Source organism: Salvelinus namaycush, chromosome 4, assembly GCF_016432855.1.
Source record: "Salvelinus namaycush isolate Seneca chromosome 4, SaNama_1.0, whole genome shotgun sequence".
Classification (NCBI taxonomy): Eukaryota; Metazoa; Chordata; class Actinopteri; order Salmoniformes; family Salmonidae; genus Salvelinus; species Salvelinus namaycush.
In genome coordinates, this window is record NC_052310.1 from 24,509,645 (window position 1) to 24,531,277 (window position 21,633).

Genomic DNA, 21,633 nt, shown 5'->3' on the forward strand with positions numbered 1-21,633 from the left:
ACAACTCCATTGTGTCCTCCTCCCAGAGTGCTAAGAACCTTGGCGTGATCCTGGACAACACCCTGTCGTTCTCAACTAACATCAAGGCGGTGACCCGTTCCTGTAGGTTCATGCTCTACAACATTCGCAGAGTACGACCCTGCCTCACACAGGAAGCGGCGCAGGTCCTAATCCAGGCACTTGTCATCTCCCGTCTGGATTACTGCAATTCGCTGTTGGCTGGGCTCCCTGCCTGTGCCATTAAACCCCTACAACTCATCCAGAACGCCGCAGCCCGTCTGGTGTTCAACCTTCCCAAGTTCTCTCACGTCACCCCGCTCCTCCGCTCTCTCCACTGGCTTCCAGTTGAAGCTCGCATCCGCTACAAGACCATGGTGCTTGCCTACGGAGCTGTGAGGGGAACGGCACCTCTGTACCTTCAGGCTCTGATCAGGCCCTACACCCAAACAAGGGCACTGCGTTCATCCACCTCTGGCCTGCTCGCCTCCCTACCTCTGAGGAAGTACAGTTCCCTCTTAGCCCAGGCAAAACTGTTCGCTGCTCTGGCACCCCAATGGTGGAACAAACTCCCTCACGACGCCAGGTCAGCGGAGTCAATCACCACCTTCCGGAGACACCTGAAACCCCACCTCTTTAAGGAATACCTAGGATAGGATAAAGTAATCCTTCTAACCCCCCCCCCCCCCCCCCCTTAAAAGAGTTAGATGCACTATTGTAAAGTGGTTGTTCCACTGGATATCATAAGGTGAATGCACCAATTTGTAAGTCGCTCTGGATAAGAGCGTCTGCTAAATGACTTAAATGTAAATGTAAATGTAGGCCTGGCTCGCAGTCAGCATTTCAATTCATCCCAAAGGTGTTCGATGGGGTTGAGGCCAGGGCTCTGTGCAGGCCAGTCAAGTTCTTCCACACCTATCTCGACAAACAATTTCTGTATGGACCTCGATTTATGCACAGGGGAATTATCATGCTGAAACAGGAAAGGGCCTTCCTAAAACTGTTGCCACAAAGTTGGAAGCACAGAATCATCCAGAATGTCATTGTATGGTGTAGCATTAAGATTTCCCTTTCCTGGAACTAAGGGGCCTTGCCAGAACCATGAAAAACAGCCCCAGACCATTATTCCTCCTCCACCAAACTTTAAGGTTGGCACTATGCATTGGGGCAGATAGCGTTCTCCTGGCATCCGCTAAACCCAGATTCGTCCATCTGACTGCCAGATGGTGAAGTGTGATTCATCACTCCAGAGAACGCGATTCCAGTTCTCCAGAGTCCAAAGGCGGCGAGCTTTAGACCACTCCAGCCAACACTTGGCATTGTGCATGATGATCTTAAGCTTGTGTGCGGCTGCTCGGTGATGGAAACCCATTTCAAGAAGCTCCCGACGAACAGTTATTGTGCTGAAGTTGCTTCCAGAGGCAGTTTGGAACTCGGTAGTGAGTGTTGCAACCGAGGACAGACGATTTTTATGCACTATGCACTTTAGCACTCAATGGTCCTGTTCTGTGAGCTTGTGTTACCTACCACTTTGTGGCTGAAGTTTCCACTTCACAATAACCGCACTTACAGTTGACTGAGGCAGCTCTAGCAGGACAGAAATTTGACGAACTGACTTGTTGGAAAGGTGGCATCCTATGACGGTGCTACGTTGAAAGTCATTGAGCTCTTCAGTAAGGTAATTTTCCTGCCAATGTTTGTCTATGGAGATTGCATGGCTGTGTTCTCGATTTTATATACCTGTCAGCAACGGGTGTGGCTGAAATAGCCGAATCCACTAATTTGAATGGATGTCCACATACTTTTGGTGATGTAGTGTAGAAAACGTGACTGCTAAAATGCTAAACATTTTGGGACTGTATCAAATCATAAATCAAATTTTATTCGTCACATGCGCCGGATACAGACCTTGTAGACCTTACCGTGAAATGCTTACTTAGGAGCCCTTATTAACCAACAATGCAGAATTTTCTCAATTAACAAACAAAAAAATTGTAACACAATAAAATAAGATAATGGAGGTAATATATACATGTACAGTGCATTCAGAAAGTACCCCTTGACTTTTTCCACATTTTGTTACGTTACAGCCTTATTCTAAAATGGATTTAATAGTTTTTTCCCCTCTTCAAGCTACACACAATACCCCTAAAAACAGGTTTTTAGGTTGGCTCAAAACAGGTGGGGTTCTGATTCATCAATGAAAACATGCATATATCTCGCGTGCGGCGGTTTGATAAATACCAGTCATTTGTTGTGCACGCAAATCCTTAAATCTCCACGTACCCCAGAATTTTGTATGAAATTAACCATGTTTGATAAATGAGGCACCTGGGGCCTTTTTGCAAATCCAAATCATTTCCCACGTTGAAGCAACGTCATTACATATATTTTGTGGGTTGAAATGACGTTGAAACAACCCAGTGGCCAGTGGATCTATTTTTCTGACTGATGGTTTCATACTCTCGAAGTAGCCTACACAACAGCTTAGGATAGGTGACAATTCGTTCCATCACTCATTTAATTGGACCTGCTTCACAGTAATAACTAGATACACCATTTCAAGTATTTTGATCTCTCGGTAAAAAAAGAATATGCCTGCAGTAGAACGGTGGAACCGACAGTTCACCTTTTCTATTGACATATAGGCTACGTCTGAATAGGCTACAGTAATTTCAAATATCTCGAGTAGACAATGTTTCAGAAATCGCTGGCAGAGCAGCATATTTAGATTGGGGGAAAGCCCATGCAAAAATACATTCTACCAAAACGTTTGATCAAATTTACCATTACCTTTTCTTTTAGAATTTGTAGCCTAATTACATAAACTCCAAATAATACAGCAAATAATGGAGTTATAGTCACCATAAAATGTGAAACAATGGGCGTTTTCTAGGCGGACACTAGTTATAATGCTCGTTCACAATATGAACAGGTATAGGACAGTTCTGATTTATAACGGAAAAAAGCACATGCATGGCATACGCAAAGTTTATACATCTCAATATTTGTATATGTACGCATTCTTTTCAGAAATGGTGTACACAGTTATTTAGTGTGAAATTTACGCAACGTTTATAAATGAGGTTCCTAATCTCAACCTAATTTTAAACAATTGAGAAATGAGGTTTTCTGGTCAGGCACGTCGATTTAGTTTCCCCCATCCACTGTTTCGGGCGCAAACAGATTTCTTTCTCGCCTCCAATTTGCCAGGGTCAAATTACAGTAGTGTCAGCGGAGTAAACTGCACACAAGATGGCGCCATTTACCACTTTATAATGACCAAATCTGCGAAGAATTAGAATACCAATTAACTAACTATTAAATCTACAAAATGTTGTTCATTTGATCAGCGGATGCATAATCTTAGCCAAGCTTAATCAGTGGGCAACAGGATATTGAATGAAACAAATAATTTTCTGTAAAGCCAAAAATCTAAAAATATGTAACAGGTTTACATAATCCAAAACAAAATGTGCACTCATGCCTCATGAGCTTAGTACAGCTGTATTACCCCATCATAACCCAACATGTGAAATTGTTAGCTTTAAATGGGGTTAAAAACTCCATGTCTTTCTCATTCCAGACTGCAGCTTTAAAATGAGGGGAACATGATTTGCAGTGCGCCCAGTTCCTGTCCCTGTTGTTGACGACTGGGAGTTTCCCCACATACAGCTTGAAGGAAACACCGGAGGATGTCCTTTTCCTGATTCCTAAACCATGGAGTGTGTGTGTGTGTGTAATTCTCTCTAATACCTGCTGTTAGGAATGTTACAATGTATTTCCTTAATATGTTATTACACATGAGCTAGCCCACAATTTCTCAACCACGGTGACAAACAAGATACAAATACACATCTGCATATCAATAGCCCTATGTTCACAATATAAGCTCACATTGTGAATTAAGACTGTAAATTCAAAGATCCCCTGCTTTCAAGGCAGAAGACATGTCAGCCAATAGTGCTATAATAGAGCCCCGCAGTGGAGGTGTCATAATACCCATAAAACCTAGCAGTCAAACAGGGAAATGGTTCCAATATTTTTTCCACCAATCATTTTTCCCATTGGGGATTTTAGAAACACTGCAAATAAGGGCTGTGTTTCGTTTAGGCTTACCCTGGCGGGACATTTTGATAACCATGTAAATCTCTCTAGGACAAGGTGACTTTTATCAATATATTTGGCTCTATTTACTCTCAGATTCAAAAATAATAATTAGCATCAAAGTAGACATTGTGCAAAACCACAAATCCCTGCAGGCTCCTGCACGTCATCTCTAGCTGACACGTTTGCGAACAGGTATTGTGTCAATTTAAAACTTGCACAGGACAGTTCACAGAATTGTCCATTTAAAGAAATGTTTCCAATTTCTTCATTACTACATTTAGCTAACATTAAATAGTTAATACAGATTATTACCTTTGTCTCGATTCAGCAGTCTCGTCCAGATCATCATGTAATTCTTTGTAATTCTTTATGATAGCCACATTTGCAGCTAATTAGCATTCCATTTATAGTGGATAAAATAGGCCAATATATTGATAAAAGTCACCTTGTCCTAGAGAGATTACACGGTTATCAAAATGTCACGCCAGGGCAAACCTACACAAAACACAGCCCTTTTTTGAAGGTTTTCTCAAATCCCCTATGGGAAAATGAACGGTGGAAAAATGATTGGAACCATTTCCCAGTTTGACCGCTAGGTTTTATGGGTATTATGACTCATACTGTGGTACTCTATAGGGACACAGGGCTGCTGTCAATGGAGAAGGATGAAGCAACTAGTCTGCCTACGGAGGAATGAGCCTGACAGCTGGTAGGTAGAATCCTACTACACAACTCTACTAGGTCACATGGTTGCCTCCTTACTATCCCTCTGATCCTCTTTCGCTCTCTCTAGCTCTAATTCTGTGCGTGTGTACAGTCATTGGTGTACAGTGAGGGAGAGAGGAAGGGGGAGGGGAGAAATGGGAAGGAGGAGGAGCGGCTGAGTTGAGAGAGAGGAGAGGCACAGAGGGATCGGTCTGTGAGCCCAGCTCCACGACAGAGCAAGAGGTTGAAAAGAGTGTGGAGATAAAAATAGTCAAGGTCCTTATTCTCTGTCGGGCGTGGAGAAAAGAGACAAGGAATATAGACACATTCCTTTTGAGAGAGAGTGAAGGAAGGAGTGATAGAAGAGAAGAGGACTAGATAGATCTACTACATCGAAGAACGAGCTATTCAGTGGACGTTGGCGGCTTTGCTGTCACAGGAAAGGGAGGAGGGGAGGGGGGAACAAGGGATCATGCTGGTCACGGAGGGACGGAGGAGTGTGTGTGCGAGGGTGTATCCTGGTGTCTGCTTCGTGCTGGAGGAGTGTGTTTGAGGAAGAGAATTCCGGCGATTCAGTGCCATGCTATGGACTAAGAGCCAGCTGGAGTCTTGCTGAAGACATGGCCCAGGTAAAGAGAGGGATGTCACACACACACGCACAGTACTCACAGAAATAAACACCTGCATACGGTTTACACACAAAGTAGAGCTTGGATGCAAATGCACACATTTATCTCCACACATCACTACATACACTCATTATGTCACACACACACACACCAGCTCTGTCATCAATATTCATATTAGTTCCCATGATAGTCTCTGGGCACTCAGTCACAGAGCAACAGTGTGTGTGTGTATGTTTGGAGTATAATATTTAGCTTGTAAGAGAGCCACACACAGTGTGAGAGAAATACATTGAAGTGGAACAGCGTGCATCCTGGGCTTGAATGTATGAGGGAGAGGCATCATTCTTGTTGGAGAACGAGAGTAGCTGTGTATTTTTAGAAAAACTGCTGAAGTGAGACTTTTGTATTCATAGCAAAGTGTGTATGTGTCTGTGTGAGAGAGGGAGAGTACTTTATTCTTAGTAGTCAAAGAAGTTTGTGTGAAAGAGAGACAGTGTACTTTCTTAGAGATAGAGAGACAGTGTGTGTCTGGGTTCAATGTGTGTGGCAGTGGAGCCTGGTGGAGAAATGGGAAGGACAGGCTCATTGTTTCTCCCTCCACCAGCCTCCACTGGTTGTGTGTGTGTGCGTGTCTGTCTGTTTGTGTGGGAGGGGTGGATAATTGTGTCATAGTGTAAAGGAATATTCTGTGAGACTTAATGGAGAAACCATGTACTCAGGGAGTGAGATGCATTGTCTTTCGAAGCCACATTGTAATAGAGGCATGGACTTCAGGATTTCCTGTTCTTGGCTGGGCTTTGGAAGGCTGAATGCTTTTACTATGATGAACATGTTTGCTAAATACAATACAGTAAATTATACTGTACTCTACTCTAGTATGCTATACTGCACTGAACTCTAGTCTACTGTACTATACTGTATTTTATTGTACTGAACTATACTCTACTTTTTTCTAAGACCCCTTTTCCATCTGTTTGACCAAAAATCAAAGCCTTTGCTTATTCCTAATTGTTAGGATGGAAATATATAAAACATTTATATTTGCCTTAATTAAAAACTACTGTACACTACCGTTCAAAAGTTTGGGGTCACTTAGAAATTTCAATTTTTTCGTCCATTAAAATAACATCAAATTGATCACAAATACCGTGTAGACATTGTTAATGTTGTAAATGACTATTGTAGCTGGAAACGGCAGATTTCTTTTATGGAAGATGCCCATTATCAGATGCTCATTATCAGCAACTATCACTCCTGTGTTCCAATGGCACGTTGTTTTCCAATGTTCCAATTGCACCTTTTAAAAGGCTAATTGATCATTAGAAAACCCTTTTGCAATTATGTTAGCAGCTGAAAACTGTTGTTCTGATTAAAGAAGCAATAAAACTGACCTTCTTTAGACTAGTTGAGTATCTGGAGCATCAGCATTTGTGGGTTTGATTACAGGCTCAAAATGGCTAAAAACAAAGCACTTTCTTCTGAAACTCGTCAGTCTATTCTTGTTCTGAGAAATTAAGGCTATTCAATGCAAGAAATTGCCAAGAAACTGAAGAACTAGTACAACACTGTGTACTACTCCCTTCACAGAACAGCGCAAACTGGCTCTAACCAGAATAGAAAAAGGAGTGGGAGGCCCCGGTGCACAACTGAGCAAGAGGACAAGTACATTAGAGTGTCTAGTTTGAGAAACAGACGCCTCACAAGTCCTCAACTGGCAGCTTCATTAAATAGTACCCTCAAAATACCAGTCTCAACGTCAACAGTGAAGAGGCGACTCCGGGATGCTGACCTTCTAATGAACAATTAGCCTTTTAAAATGATAAACTTGGATTAGCTGACACAACGTGCCATTGGAACACAGGAGTGATGGTTTCTGATAACGGGCCTATGTATGCCTATTTAGATATTCCATTAAAAATCTGCTGTTTCCAGCTACAATAGTCATTTACAACATTAACAATATCTACACAGTATTTCTGATCAATTTGATGTTATTTTAATTGACAAATTATTTAGCTTTTCTTTCAAAAACAAGCACATTTCTAAGTGGCTCCAAACTTTTGAACGGTAGTGTATATATAGCCTACACTCTTAGCTTTCATTTTACACCACATTTGATGTGTTCCTATGTTAGTACTCATGTGGCCTTTTACTTGGAAATGCCCTTTTCACAACCCAACCCATTGTAACCATATTGTTCAGTATTCAACAGTATGCCACTGCCAGCATACAATAAATCCCAAGATCTTTTGTGCTTGTAACACGCATACACACACACATTTACTCAAAATGTCATATTGTAACGATCGTCGTCTCCTTCGGATGAGGAATAGGAAGGATCGGACCAAAACGCAGCGTGGTAAGTGTCCATGTTAATTTGAATAAATAAACTGAACACTGCAATAACAAAACAAAAAAACAAAGAGAGTGAACGAAACGAAACAGTTCTGTAAGCTGAAGACACACAAAACAGAAAACAACCACCCACCAACACAGGTGGGAACAGGCTACCTAAATATGGTTCTCAATCAGAGACAACGATTGACAGCTGCCTCTGATTGGGAACCATACCAGGCCAAACACATAGAAATACAACACACAGAACAAAACATAGAATACCCACCCCAACTCACGCCCTGACCAACCAAAATAGAGACATAAAAAGGATCTCTAAGGTCAGAGCGTGACACATATGTTATTATCAAGGCATAAAATGCAGAATTATGGGGGGAATATCGTTCTATCAAAGAAAGGCTTTGCTATTTCTAAAACTGTATATTGCTTAATTTCCTGTTACAAAAGGAACAGGTTACTAGCAAACTTCGTGACAATCAACCCCATACTGTGTGACAACCAACCCCGTGATCGGGCTGGTTGGCACAAGTGGACAGATTGTGTTTGATGGCTTCTACTCTATTTTGGAATAAGATATGAGGATAAAAAGGGCCCCCATTTCAACCCAAGACCTTGGTCTTTATCCTAATATTGAAAAGTCTTGTAAGATATACTGGTGCTGAGAAACACACACAAGAGTTAAGAAGTGTGACAACCAACCCTGGTCTCCCCTACATAGCCTACTAACAAAAAAAGAAAGGAAGACAGAAACAAACAAACAAACAAAAAGACAGACTAACAAGCACAAATGAGAGCTGTATATTTACGGTACTTCATTTATTGTAAATTCAAATCTGCATTTGGAGAGTTCCTCCACTACCATTATTCGTGTGTGTGCGAGAGAGAGGTTTTTATTTTTTGTATTTGTTATTATAGTTGATTTTTTCTTTGTATTATTTTATTTTTATTATTATTGATTTTTATTATCATCATTGCGAGAAAGAGGTTACTCCAATACCATTGTCTGTGTGCGTGTGTGTGTGTGTGTGCGCTCGTGCGTGTGTGTATGGGTGAGTGAGTGAGTGAGTGAGTGAGTGAGTGAGTGAGTGAGTGAGTGAGTGAGTGAGTGAGTGAGTGAGTGAGTGAGTGAGTGAGTGAGTGAGTGAGTGAGTGAGTGAGTGAGTGAGTGAGTGAGTGAGTGAGTGAGTGAGTGAGTGAGAGAGAGAGAGAGAGAAAGCACGTGTCTGTGTGTATGTGTTTGTATGCGTGTGTCTGTTCGTCCGTGTGTGTCTAAGTGCGTGTGTGTGTGGGTTACAGTGGCCCCATCCCCAGTCCACTCAGTCTAAAAGCCTCATGCTTCCTCTCGTCTGCTGTTATCTCCTCTCATATCCTCCTGTGCTGACCACTCATATGAACTAATGGGCTCTGTGGAGGAGTTTGAAGAAAAGTGACTGTTCTGCATCTCCAATACATGACCCCTTACTTACTTATCCAGTATAGTGAACCCAGCCTGGAGTTACGTTTTTGAGGATAGGAGAATGGGGATGTGGATAGCTGAGGGTTGGGGAATGTGTGTGTGTGTATGTGCGGGTGAGAAAAAAAACATGTATTGATGGTTTGTAAATCATTGACATAGCTACTTAGAAATGATATACATAAACATAAACTGCAACACAAATACATTGCAGGCAATTCCTACTTCCTCATTGTAATCTAAGGCCAGACAGTGGAAGGGAGTGTTATCAGTACTCAACAGAAGAGGAGAGAGGGGGAAGAGTGAGAGACGGAGAAACTGATGGACAGATCAAGAGTGTAGGACTGGAGGGAGGGAGGGAAGATATTAGACAGTGACTGAACTACAGAGAGAAAGAGGAGAAGGAAAGAAAGTAACAGTCAGACCAAGAGTGTGACTAAAATGGAATGGAGGGAGGGTTTGTTAGGGAGGAGGGGATGGAGGAATGAAAGTCACTGGATAAATTTAGATTCTTGGTCCTTTAACGGTCTGTAGAGATCTGGAGAGTAGGTTAGAAATATCTGTCTCTTTCTCTAAGTAGAATGTTTAGCGAGACGTGTGTGTATGTATGTATGTATGTATGTATGTATGTATGTATGTATGTATGTATGTATGTATGTATGTATGTATGTATGTATGTATGTATGTATGTATGTGTGTGTGTGTGTGTGTGTGTGTGTGTGTGTGTGTGTGTGTGTGTGTGTGTGTGTGTGTGTGTGTGTGTGTGTGTGTGTGTGTGTGTGTGTGTGTGTGTGGGTGTGTGGGTGTGTGGGTGGAATGTGTGTGTTATATGATGCCCCTCTCTCTCTCTCCTCTCTCACTGATGGAATGGGAATTATGTAATGAATGTAATGTGAGTTATCTTCGTTATCCCTTTTTGACTCTAGGTGAGTATGAGAAGGAATATCCCCTGACACACACACACACACACACACACAAATGTGCATACACACTCTCTCTCAAATAGACACATGCACATATAGGCACTGGCAGTCAGACACACACACACAAACATCCACACCCCCTTAAAAAACACTCCCTCTCAACCCGTGACTCTGTTTTTGTAGCTGGTGTTGTGTAAAAGCACCCTATTCAGTTAATTAAGTGCTCCTTAAACTCTTTCCAATTCTGTCTTTCTGACTAGATATTATGAAATGTGTACAGTAGGTAGGTACTGTATTGAAAGAGATAAGATAAATTCACCTCATTTACCAAATGTGTGTCCCAAATGGCACCCTATTCCCTAAATAGTGCACTACTTCTGACCAGAGCCCTAGTGGCCCTGGTCAGAAGTGGTGCACTATGTAATGAAAAGAGTGCCAATTGAGACACGACCCAATTAACTCAATCCCAGTCTACACTGAGTTTGACCTGGTGCTGTTTTTGGGCGGGATGCTGCTTGTTTACAACGTGGGGGATTATGACATCAGGTCGCTGCTCCCTCGGGGGAGATGCTTGCTTTTGTTTACTCGGCTAAGGTCAACCATTGTGACATCATCAGTGTGCTGTGCCCGCAGCAGTTGATGTTTAAGTTATGGAGTAGCATCTGTTTTGTGTCCCCCCATGAGTGTGATTATGAGTTTGGGTGAGGGTATTTGTGAATGTCAGATTGCGGGTGAGTAATTCTGAATATGTGAATGGTAATATGTTTGTGTCCTACCAGAGCTTACTTGCAAAACGCAAGTTTAGCTTCAAAAAACAGTTTTAAAAAAAACAAACATATTGTATCACAGCGCCTCTCCTCTTTCTTAAGATCTATTTTTATTTTTTATTTAACTAGGCAAGTCGGTGAAGAAGAAATTCTTATTCACACTTTATTTTAACTGTACTGTTTATAAGAATATCAATATGTAAATATGAATAGTGTGTAAATAGTATTTTTGTTGTCTGTTGGTGTCTTTCATATAGCTTAATATAATTCTTATATATATATATATTTTTGAAGGCAATATATCTTATGTTGTTCTTGTTTATAACTGTTCTATACCTTGTCAGGTATTTGTATGTTTTATGTAGACCCCATGTGTGCAGTAGCTAATGGGGATCCTAATAAACGAAACACCTCCTGGGCGAATGTTGTGTGCGTAGTGTGTTTGACTGTCCGTCTATTCGTGTGTCCATCCATCTATCATTCCGTGTGTCCATTAGTGTGTGTGTGTGTGTGTGTGTGTGTGTGTGTGTGTGTGTGTGTGTGTGTGTGTGTGTGTGTGTGTGTGTGTGTGTGTGTGTGTGTGTGTGTGTGTGTGTGCGCATGCGTGCGTGCGTGCGTGTGTGCGCGCCCCTTGTCCGATACTATCTGGCACTCCCGTGCATTTAGCTTCATCAGCGCTATAAATATCTCACGTGCGTGGTTGTGTATGCAACGTGAGTGTGGATGTATGTGTGCGCGTATTTGCCTGGCATGTGTGTGTATACTGTGTATGTTTTGGTGTGTGTGTATATACTGTGTATGTGTGTGTGTGTATACTCTGTGTGTGTGCGTGTGTCCACCAGATAATGGGCTCTCTTCCAGTGTGTGCCTCCCTGAGGGTCTTCTCCGTCTGTTTTTGAATAGAGAACAACAAACAGCATGGTCAATGAGTGTACTACACCTTGGGGCAGTCTCCTTATTTCATGCTCCATTTTGAAAGCTGCAATATGTAACGTTTTGAGGCGACCCGACCAAATTCACATCGAAATATGAGTTATAGATCTGTCGTTTTCATTGAAAGCAAGTCTAAGGAGCGCAAGATCTGTTCCATGTGCACTATTTCAATGCTTCTCGTTCTAAAGTTGAGTTTTTGTATCTTTTACTTTAGATTTTGTACACCAGTTTTAAAAAGCTGAAAATACAATATTTTTTGTTATTGGAAATATACTTCACAGCAGTTTAGATGGTAGAATCATTCTCTAAACTAGACATTGCTTGTTTTGTCACATCCTCTGAATTCACAGTTGTGTACAAATTGTGATTTGCATTTTACTACAGTATTTGAAAACAGAACACGGTAAAAAGTATATTGTTTCAACACAAAAAGACGGATCTTATGTACAGTATTTATGCCCTATGATCTTATATATGTGTCAAAACAGGTTTCTTTGGATCCCATGGTCTGGCGACAGAAGTGTAGAGGAAAACATGCATGAGCAGGGAGCCATTCTGAACAGAAGTATTTGACCACACATGTTCAGGGGTCAACCGTACCTTATCTGCAGATTAAAGAGTGCTGTCGATTCAAGTCCCACCCTAGCTGCAAGTCATCAGTGTCCCGGTTAAATGTAAACAACAAAATGCACACAAGAAGGGCTGGTCCTCCAAGGGGGAAACTATATATACAGTTGAAGTCGGAAGTTTACATACACTTAGGTTGGAGTCATTAAAGTTTGTTTTTCAACCACTCCACAAATGTCTTGTTAACAAACTATAGTTTTGGCAAGTCGGTTAGGACATCTACTTTGTGCATGACAAGTAATTTTTCCAAAAATTATTTCACTTATAATTCACTGTATCACAATTCCAGTGGGGCAGAAGTTTACGTGCACTAAGTTGACTGTGCCTTTAAACAGCTTGGACAATTCCAGAAAATGATGTCATGGCTTTAGAAGCTTCTGATAGGCTAATTGACATAATTTGAGTCAATTGGAGGTGTACCTGTGGATGTATTTCAAGGCCTACCTTCAAACTCAGTGCCTCTTTGCTTGACATCATGGGAAAATCAAAAGAAATCAGCCAAGACCTGAGAAAAAAAAATTGTAGACCTCCACAAGTCTGGTTCATCCTTGGGAACAATTTCCAAACGCCTGAAAATACCACGTTCATCTTTACAAACAATAGTACGCAAGTATGAACACCATGGGACCACGCAGCCGTCGTACCGCTCAGGAAGGAGACGCGTTCTGTCTCCTAAAGATGAACGTACTTTGGTGCGAGAAGTGCAAATCAATCCCTTGATTGATCCCTCCCTTGTGAAGATGCTGGAGGAAACAGGTACAAAAGTATCTATATCCACAGTAAAACAAGTCCTATATTGACATAACCTGAAAGGCCGCTCAGCAAGGAAGGAGCCACTGCTCCAAAACCGCCATAAAAAAGCCAGACTACGGTTTGCAACTGCACATGGGGACAAAGATCGTACTTTTTGGAGAAATGTCTTCTGGTCTGATGAAACAAAAATAGAACTGTTTGGCCATTATGACCATCGTTATGTTTGGAGGAAAAAGGGGGAGGCTTGCAAGCCGAAGAACACCATCCCAACTGTGAAGCACGGGGGTGGCAGCATCATGGTGTGGGGGTGCTTTGCTGCAGGAGGGACTGGTGCACTTCACAAAATAGATGGTATCATGAGGATGGGAAATTATGTGGATATATTGAAGCAACATCTCATGACATCAGTCAGGAAGTTAAAGCTCTTCCAAATGGACAATGACCCCAAGCATACTTCCAAAGTTGTGGCAAAATGGCTTAAGGACAACAAAGTCAAGATATTGGAGTGGCCATCACAAAGCCCTGACCTCAATCCAATAGATGGAATTTGTGTGCAGAACTGAAAAAGTGTGTGCGAGCAAGGAGGCCTACAAACCTGACTCAGTTACATCAGCTCTGTCAGGAGGAATTGGCCAAAATTCATCCAACTTATTGTGGGAAGCTTGTGGATGGCTACCCAAAATGTTTGACCCAGTTAAACAATTTAAAGGCAATGCTACCAAATACTAATTGAGTGTATGTAAACTTCTGACCCACTGGGAATGTGATGAAAGAAATAAAAACTGAAATAAATAATTCTCTCTACTATTATTCTGACTTTTCACATTCTTAAAATAAAGTGGTGCTCCTAACTGACCTGAGACAGGGAATTTTTACTAGGATTAAATGTCAGGAATTGTGAAAAACTGAGTTTAAATGTATTTGGCTAAGGTTTATGTAACCTTCCGACTTCAACTGTACATATAACATGTAACTGATCTCTTGTTACCTAGTTTTGCCATAATTTGACTGCAGACAGCAGGGTAAAAAACAAGAAGTATGTCCTGCATTTTTTAGAGAGATATTGGTAGTAGTGTTATTTTGTGTGTGTGTGTGTGTGTGTGTGTGTGTACAGGTGTGTGTGTGTTCGTGTGTGTGTGTGTTCGTGTGTGTGTGTATGTGTATGTATAACAGTGTGAGGGGTGGGCCTAAGCTCAGAGAGGATTAATGTTGTGTAACAGAATGTAGGTCTGTTCTCTGTAAGGATTAACACAGACAGACTCTGGTAGATGTGATGGCATACACGCATGGACACACACACACACACACACACACACACACACACACACACACACACACACACACACACACACACACACACACACACACAGAGAGAGAGACTGGTAAACATGATAAGGCTTTTCTGGTCAAAGGCTGCTTTGCTAATGAATTACTGTACACCGGACAATACAGTTCATGAGAAGAGAGGAGGGCTGCCCAAGACAGCGATTCAAAGTAGTGCTGTCTTGCTTGTCAACACTCTACCCTAACATACACTGAGTGTACAAAACATGCTCTTTCCATGACCATAGACTGACCAGGTAAATCAAGGTGAAAGCTATGATCCCTTATTGATGTCACCTGTTAAATCCACTTCAATCAGTGTAGATTAAGGGGAGGAGACAGGTTAAAGAAGGATTTTTAAGCCTCGAGACAATTGAGACATGGATTGTGTATGTGTGCCATTCAGATGGTGACTGGGTCAAAAGACAAAATATTTAAGTGCCTTTGAACGGGGTATGTTAGTAGGTGCCAGGCGCATTGGTTTGAGTGTGTCAAGAACTGCAACGCTGCTGGGTTTTTCATGCTCAACAGTTTCCCTTGTGTATCAAGAATGGTCCACCACTCAAAGGACATACAGCCGACGGCAAGCCAGTGGTCGAAAACGGTTCATTGATGAAAAAGGACACGAATTGTGCAGAGCAACTGACGGGCTATAGTTAGTCAACTGACAGTCCAGTACAACATTGCTGCCCAAAGACCCATAAAAGAATGCACAACTCGTCGTACCTTGACACAAATGGGGTACGGCAGTCGACAATCTTACAGAGTTCCACTACTTTCAGCAAAAAACAAATAACTGCGGTTGCAGTGGGCTTAGGAACAAAAACATTGGATGCTGTAGAATTGGATTTACATTGCCTGGTCTGATGAATCCCGGTTCCTGTTGTTTGGAGAAAACCACATGAGTACATGCATCCATCATGCCTCGTGTCGACATTGCAAGCTGCTGGTGGTGGTGTGGGGTGTGTTTTCATGGCACACATTCGACCCCTTGATAAAAGTGGAGCAACGTTTGAATGCCACAGGATATGCATGCATGAACATCGTTGCCAATCAGGTACATCCCTTAATGGCAGCAGTGTATCTGCGAATTGATTTTTTTCAGCACGATAATGCCCCATGCCACAAGGCTAGGATAGTCCAGGAATGGTTCTACGGACTTGACAGTGAATTCACCTTACTGCAGTGGCCTGTCCAGTCACCAGATCTCAATCCAATCGAGCATCTGTGGGATGAGATGGAAAAAGATATTTGGAGTAGAGATCCACTACCAGCCAACTTGACACAACTGTGGGACGCATTGGATTCAACATTGGCCAGCATCCCTGTGGAACGCTTTCTATACCTGTTAGAGTCCATGCCCGGCGAATTGAGGCTGTTCTGAGAGCAAAAGGGGGTGCAACTCAATATTAGGAAGGTGTTCCTAATGTTTTGAGCACTCAGTGTATACACACTTCCATACAACGTAATCTAATGCAATTTGAATTTGAGGAGAAAAAAAAAATCTTTATTTACGCTCACATTCACATAACAAAAGTCATGTCTCTTCTTTCCTCCCGGGGACGGTCTGTCCTGGTACAGTCATAGTTGATTTGCTGATTCAATCATTACAGCTTCCCAGAGCACCAGTACTTTATAGGACACTCGCTTTAGATCAGTCTCATGTACTTTTACATCTCTGTCATAGTTTCGAGTTGGGAGTTAGGTCCAAATCCATTCTGTTTTACAGGGTTGGGACATCTCCATTTAAATTAGTTTCAAGTTTCAAAGTTTATTCGCCATGTACACAGGATACGACAGGTGTAAAACAGTACAGTTCAATTCTTTCCCAACAATGCAGTGATAATAATAATATAATTTAAAACATTTAAAAACACACAAGAACGACGATGTGAGTTAAAGATACGCAAGAATGAAAGTATATACAGGTCAGTGCCAGTACCTTATTCAATGTGCAGGGGTACTGGAGTGGTTGAGGTGAGTTTATACATAAAAGTGACTGGTAATAGAATAATAATAATAATAATTCATTCGTCCTCATTGCTTGGTTTTTGCTCTGACATGCACTGTCAACTGTGGGACTTTATATGAACAGGTGTGGGCCTTTCCAAATCATGTCCAATCAATTGAATTTACCACAGGTGGACTCCAGTCTAGTTGTAGAAACATCAAGGATGATCAATGGATACAGGATGCACCTGAGCTCAATTTCGAGTCTCATAGTAAAGGGCCTGAATACTTATGTAAATAAGGTATTTCCGTTTTACATTTTTTTACACATTTGCTAAAATGTCTAAAATCCTGTTTTCGCTTCGTCATTATGGAGTATTGTGTGTAGATGGATGAGGATTTTTTTTTTTATATGTGGAAAAAGTCAAGGGGTCTGAATACTTTCCGAATGCACTGTACATTAAGCTATAGCCTACAAATGGCTATACCACTTAGTCGTAGGCCTATTAGTCTATAGGCCTACTGCAAATTATTGTTGTTAGTTCCTGAACTGGCCAAATGGCAGAGCTATCCTTCAGCACCTCAAGTGCTTTGTCATTATAGGGTATAGTTTTTGCTTTGTCATTATAGGGTATTGTGTGAGGATTACTGAGGTATTGTTTTTATTGAATCCATTTTTAGAATTAGTCTGTAATGTAACAAAATGTGGAAAAAGTCAAGGGGACTGAATACTTTCCGAAGGCACTGTATATAAATAGTTATGGCAATATACTAAAGCTAATATATACGTGTAAACAGGAGAAAAAGGGACCAGTTGCAGGATAAATCGATAAATACTAATGGTAATGGCAATCAATAATCAATGGACAGCATCGTAATGGAGTAATAAATCTAATCAATAAATCAATTTAGCAGCACCGTAGGTTGTGTCTGAGTGGGTAGAGACTTGTGGATTGGCATGAAGTTAGTGTGCATAGTCTGTGGACATTCTTGTAAAGTGATGCCTAAATGGTGGTATACACGGCATTGCTCATTTCCCTTGGTTTACACGAAGTTTATGCTATGTTTATGCAATGGGTCACTTTTGATTAGTGTGTCTGCTAAACTGAGGTGTAAATTAGATGACGTGCTCATCTGTGTGTGTGCGTGTGTGCCCACAAGCATGCATGTGTGCATGCATGTGTGCTTGTGTACACACATGTAAACTCAGCAAAAAAAGAAACGTCCCGTTTTCAGGACCCTGTCTTTCAAAGATAGTTCGGAAAAATCCAAATAACTTCACAGATCTTCATTGTAAAGGGTTTAAACACTGTTTCCCATGCTTGTTCAATGAACCATAAACAATTAATGAACATGGACCTGTGGAACGGTCGTTAAGACACTAACAGCTTACAGACGGTAAGCAAATTAAGGTCACAGTTATGAAAACCTAGGACACTAAAGAGGCCTTTCTACTGACTCTGAAAAACACCAATAGAAAGATGCCCAGGGTCCCTGCTCATCTGCGGGAACGTGCCTTAGGCATGCTGCAAGGAGGCATGAGGACTGCAGATGTGGCCAGGACAATAAATTGCAATGTCCGTACTGTGAGACGCCTAAGACAGCGCTACAGGGAGACAGGACGGACAGCTGATTGTCCTCGCAGTGGTAGACCACGTGTAACAACACCTGCACAGGATCGGTAGATCCGAACATCACACCTGCGGGACAGGTACAGGATGGCAACAACAACTGCCCGAGTTACACCAGGAACACACAATCCCTCCATCAGTGCTCAGACTGTCCGCAATAGGCTGAGAGAGGCTGGACTGAGGGCTTGTAGGCCTGTTGTAAGGTAGGTCCTCACCAGACATCACCGGCAACAACGTCGCCTATGGGCACAAACCCACCGTCGCTGGACCAGACAGGACTGGCAAAAAGTGCTCTTCACTGACGAGTCACGGTTTTGTCTCACCAGGGGTGATGGTCGGATTCGCATCTATCGTCGAAGGAATGAGCGTTTCACCGAGGCCTGTATTCTGGAGCGGGATCAATTTGGAGGTGGAGGGTCTGTCATGGTCTGGGGCGGTGTGTCACAGCATCATTGGACTGAGCTTGTTGTCATTGCATACAATCTCAACGCTGTGTGTTACAGGGAAGACATCCTCCTCCCTCATGTGGTACCCTTCCTGCAGGCTCATCCTGACATGACCCTCCAGCATGACAATGCCACCAGCCATACTGCTCGTTCTATGTGTGATTTCCTGCAAGACAGGAATGTCAGTGTTCTGTCATGGACAGCGAATAGCCCGGATCTCAATCCCATTGAGCACGTCTGGGACCTGTTGGATCGGAGGGTGAGGGCTAAGGCCATTCCCCCCAGAAATGTCCGGGAACTTGCAGGTGCCTTGGTGGAAGAGTGGGGTAACATCTCACACTAAGAACTGACAAATATGGTGCAGTCCATGAGGAGGAAATGCACTGTAGTACTTAATGCAGCTGGTCGCCACACCAGATACTGACTGTTACTTTTGATTTTGACCCCCCCCCCCCCCCCCCCCCTTTGTTCAGGGACACATTATTCCATTTCTGTTAGTCACATGTCTGTGGAACTTGTTCAGTTTATGTCTCAGTTGTTGAATCTTGTTATGTTCATACAAATATTTACACATGTTAAGTTTGCTGAAAATAAACGCAGTTGACAGTGAGAGGAGGTTTCTTTTTTTTCTGAGTTTAGTAGCAAACAAATCACAATGGAAATACTCATCACTTTACCAAACTCATCCACTCACTGGCAGCCAGCTAGGGTTTGTTTGGCGCCGCCATGTGGACAGACCTTGTCCCTACATGCTCTCTCCATACCCATGATGAAAGGATTAGGTGGATTAGATATTTAGGGAAATCTCTCTAGCCAGTAAATAGACAGATGGACACCCCCCTGTCTGTCCTCCCAGGGCAGATGTTTGTGCCCTAACGGCTATCCGGAACTTAATGTTTTCAGCTGTCTTTTTTTGTCTTTCTTTCTTTCTTTTTTATTGCTCTTTCTCTTTTATCTGTCCCAGAGCCATGTAAATACTATATATGGCTGTGGTCTGTCATTTTTGGTCGTGCTGTTTGTGATTGAATATGTAATGTTACATATAATATAATCTCATTGCATTGTGACGATTGTGGTGGTGTTATGGTTGCGTGTGGAGGAAAGAGACGTGTTTGGGGGTTGAGGGAAGGACTGGTTTGTTGAAGTCTCCCCTAACCACAGATCCAGGGTCAGATATTTTGTAAACCTCCTTATGGGTAAAATTGGATGTAGGGTTGGGTAATCTGATCCGATCGGGAAAGGGGGTGTTCAAAAGATCACAGGGTATGTGATGATAGGAGGGATGTGTGGGGGAGGGTGGTGTTGGTACGTCATGGGGCGGGGGTGAAACCCATCAGGACAAGGCCAGATTAGTGTCTATGGCACGCAGACATACACACCCATCCTGTCCCAGGGGAGTCCCCCCTGGCTCTGGCTTCTGCCCCCTTCCTTTTTACATCATCACTTTCTAGCACAGCGGAGTATAGACTAAATCTGTAGGCTTACTTTTTTTGTAGGGCAGAAGGGTGTTACGGATAAGGATAATACCTCTCTGTCAGTGTTTCCTGGATACACATATTTGGAGGGAGGTGTGATATGTCAAAAGGAGTGCTTTGCAGGGGTGGAAAAAGTACTGAAATATCCTACTCAAGTAGAGGGACTGTTACTTTAAATGAAATTCTACTCAAGTAGCAGTAAAAGCACTGGTCTAAAAAACGACTCAAGTAAAAGTAAAAAGTAGCTCATTTAAAAAGTACTCAGAGTAAAAGTAATTGAATTACTTTTAAAATAAAAACATTGACCGTATAGCTAATTTCACTTCTCTCTGAACTTGCTGTTCAGTTTCAGCAGGCGCTGATTTTCAAAGTGAATCGAGCCTATACTGGCTCGCTTTGCAGTGAAGAACAGTCCAACAAAGCTAAAAAAAAAAAAGACGCTCACGGACGGCAGAGGCAGGCAGGCCTGTGTTCAGTTTGAGGGACCGCTTATTTATGTATGGAAAGGAATGAAGCAAGTCCATCTTGTTTGACACACAGGAAAGGTACCCATCCAGCCACCCTGTGCCTTGTGACCTTTTGGGCATCAGTGATGAGGAGAAATCATCTTCATCAGATGAATGCAGCCTCTGTTGCTCTGTCTCGTCCTCTGTCTTTGAAACCTGTTGGAAACGTTACGCTAAAGTGTTGAAATTCCCACTGGAGAAAGTTGTTTCTCAATGTTCTCTGAACGTTTTGAGAACATTCCCAATGTCAAACCAGTTGGAGAACGTACATAAATGTAACCATTATTCAACTTTTAGGAAACGGTCTGTTAACGTAATGAAATGCCAAGAAAATAACGTTATTTTGTTCCTTAAATGAGCTGAGAATGTTCCAAAGCCAAGCAACTATCCTGCACCATTCCCAGAATGTTTTGGGAAAGTTGTATGCAAAATAAGCATATAGCTAAGTGAGAGTGTGGTTGTTCTAAGAAACATAAGGTTCTCAGAATGTGTTGTTCTCAGCCTAGCCATACTTCAGGTACTCTAGTGGCCCAACCTAGTGGCCGCTCTAACAATGGAAATAACCGTCTTTAAAAATGGGATGTCTGCAATATGTAACTTTTTTGGGAGACCCGACCAAATTCACATAGAAATATGTGTTATAGATCTGTCATTCTCATTGAAAGCAAGTCTAAGAAGAGGTAGATATTCTATGTGGCTTTTTCTATGCTTCCCATTCTTAAATTTAGTTTTTGCTTCTTTTACTTTCGGTTTTGTACTGCAGCTTCCAACAGCTGAAAATACAGTATTTTTGGTTATCGGAAAATATACTGTATCTCACAGCTGTTTAGATGGCACAATGATTCTCTACACTATACTTGCTTGTTTTGTCACATAAACTGAAATTAGGCAAACTTTTAGAATTTTAGCAACCAGGAAATGGCGGAACGATTTTTGCATAGTGCATCTTTAAGTATATTTAAAACCTAATACTTTTAGATTTTTACTCAAGTAGTATTTTACTGAGTGACTTTCACTTTTACTTGAGTCATTTTCTATTAAGGTAACTTT

The 21,633-nt window shown here is 42.0% G+C and overlaps 1 protein-coding gene across 1 annotated transcript in view; it reads left to right on the top strand.

Moving 5' to 3' along the window:
* The first annotated feature begins 5,061 nt into the window (after positions 1–5,061).
* The window catches only part of LOC120046366 (rho GTPase-activating protein 23-like), a 66,553-nt gene continuing 49,981 nt past the window's right edge, over positions 5,062–21,633 (top strand). The window contains exon 1 of the mRNA XM_038991545.1: positions 5,062–5,441. Coding sequence (XP_038847473.1) covers positions 5,433–5,441 — 9 coding nt within the window. The 5' untranslated portion in view covers positions 5,062–5,432. The remainder of the gene's footprint in view (positions 5,442–21,633) is intronic.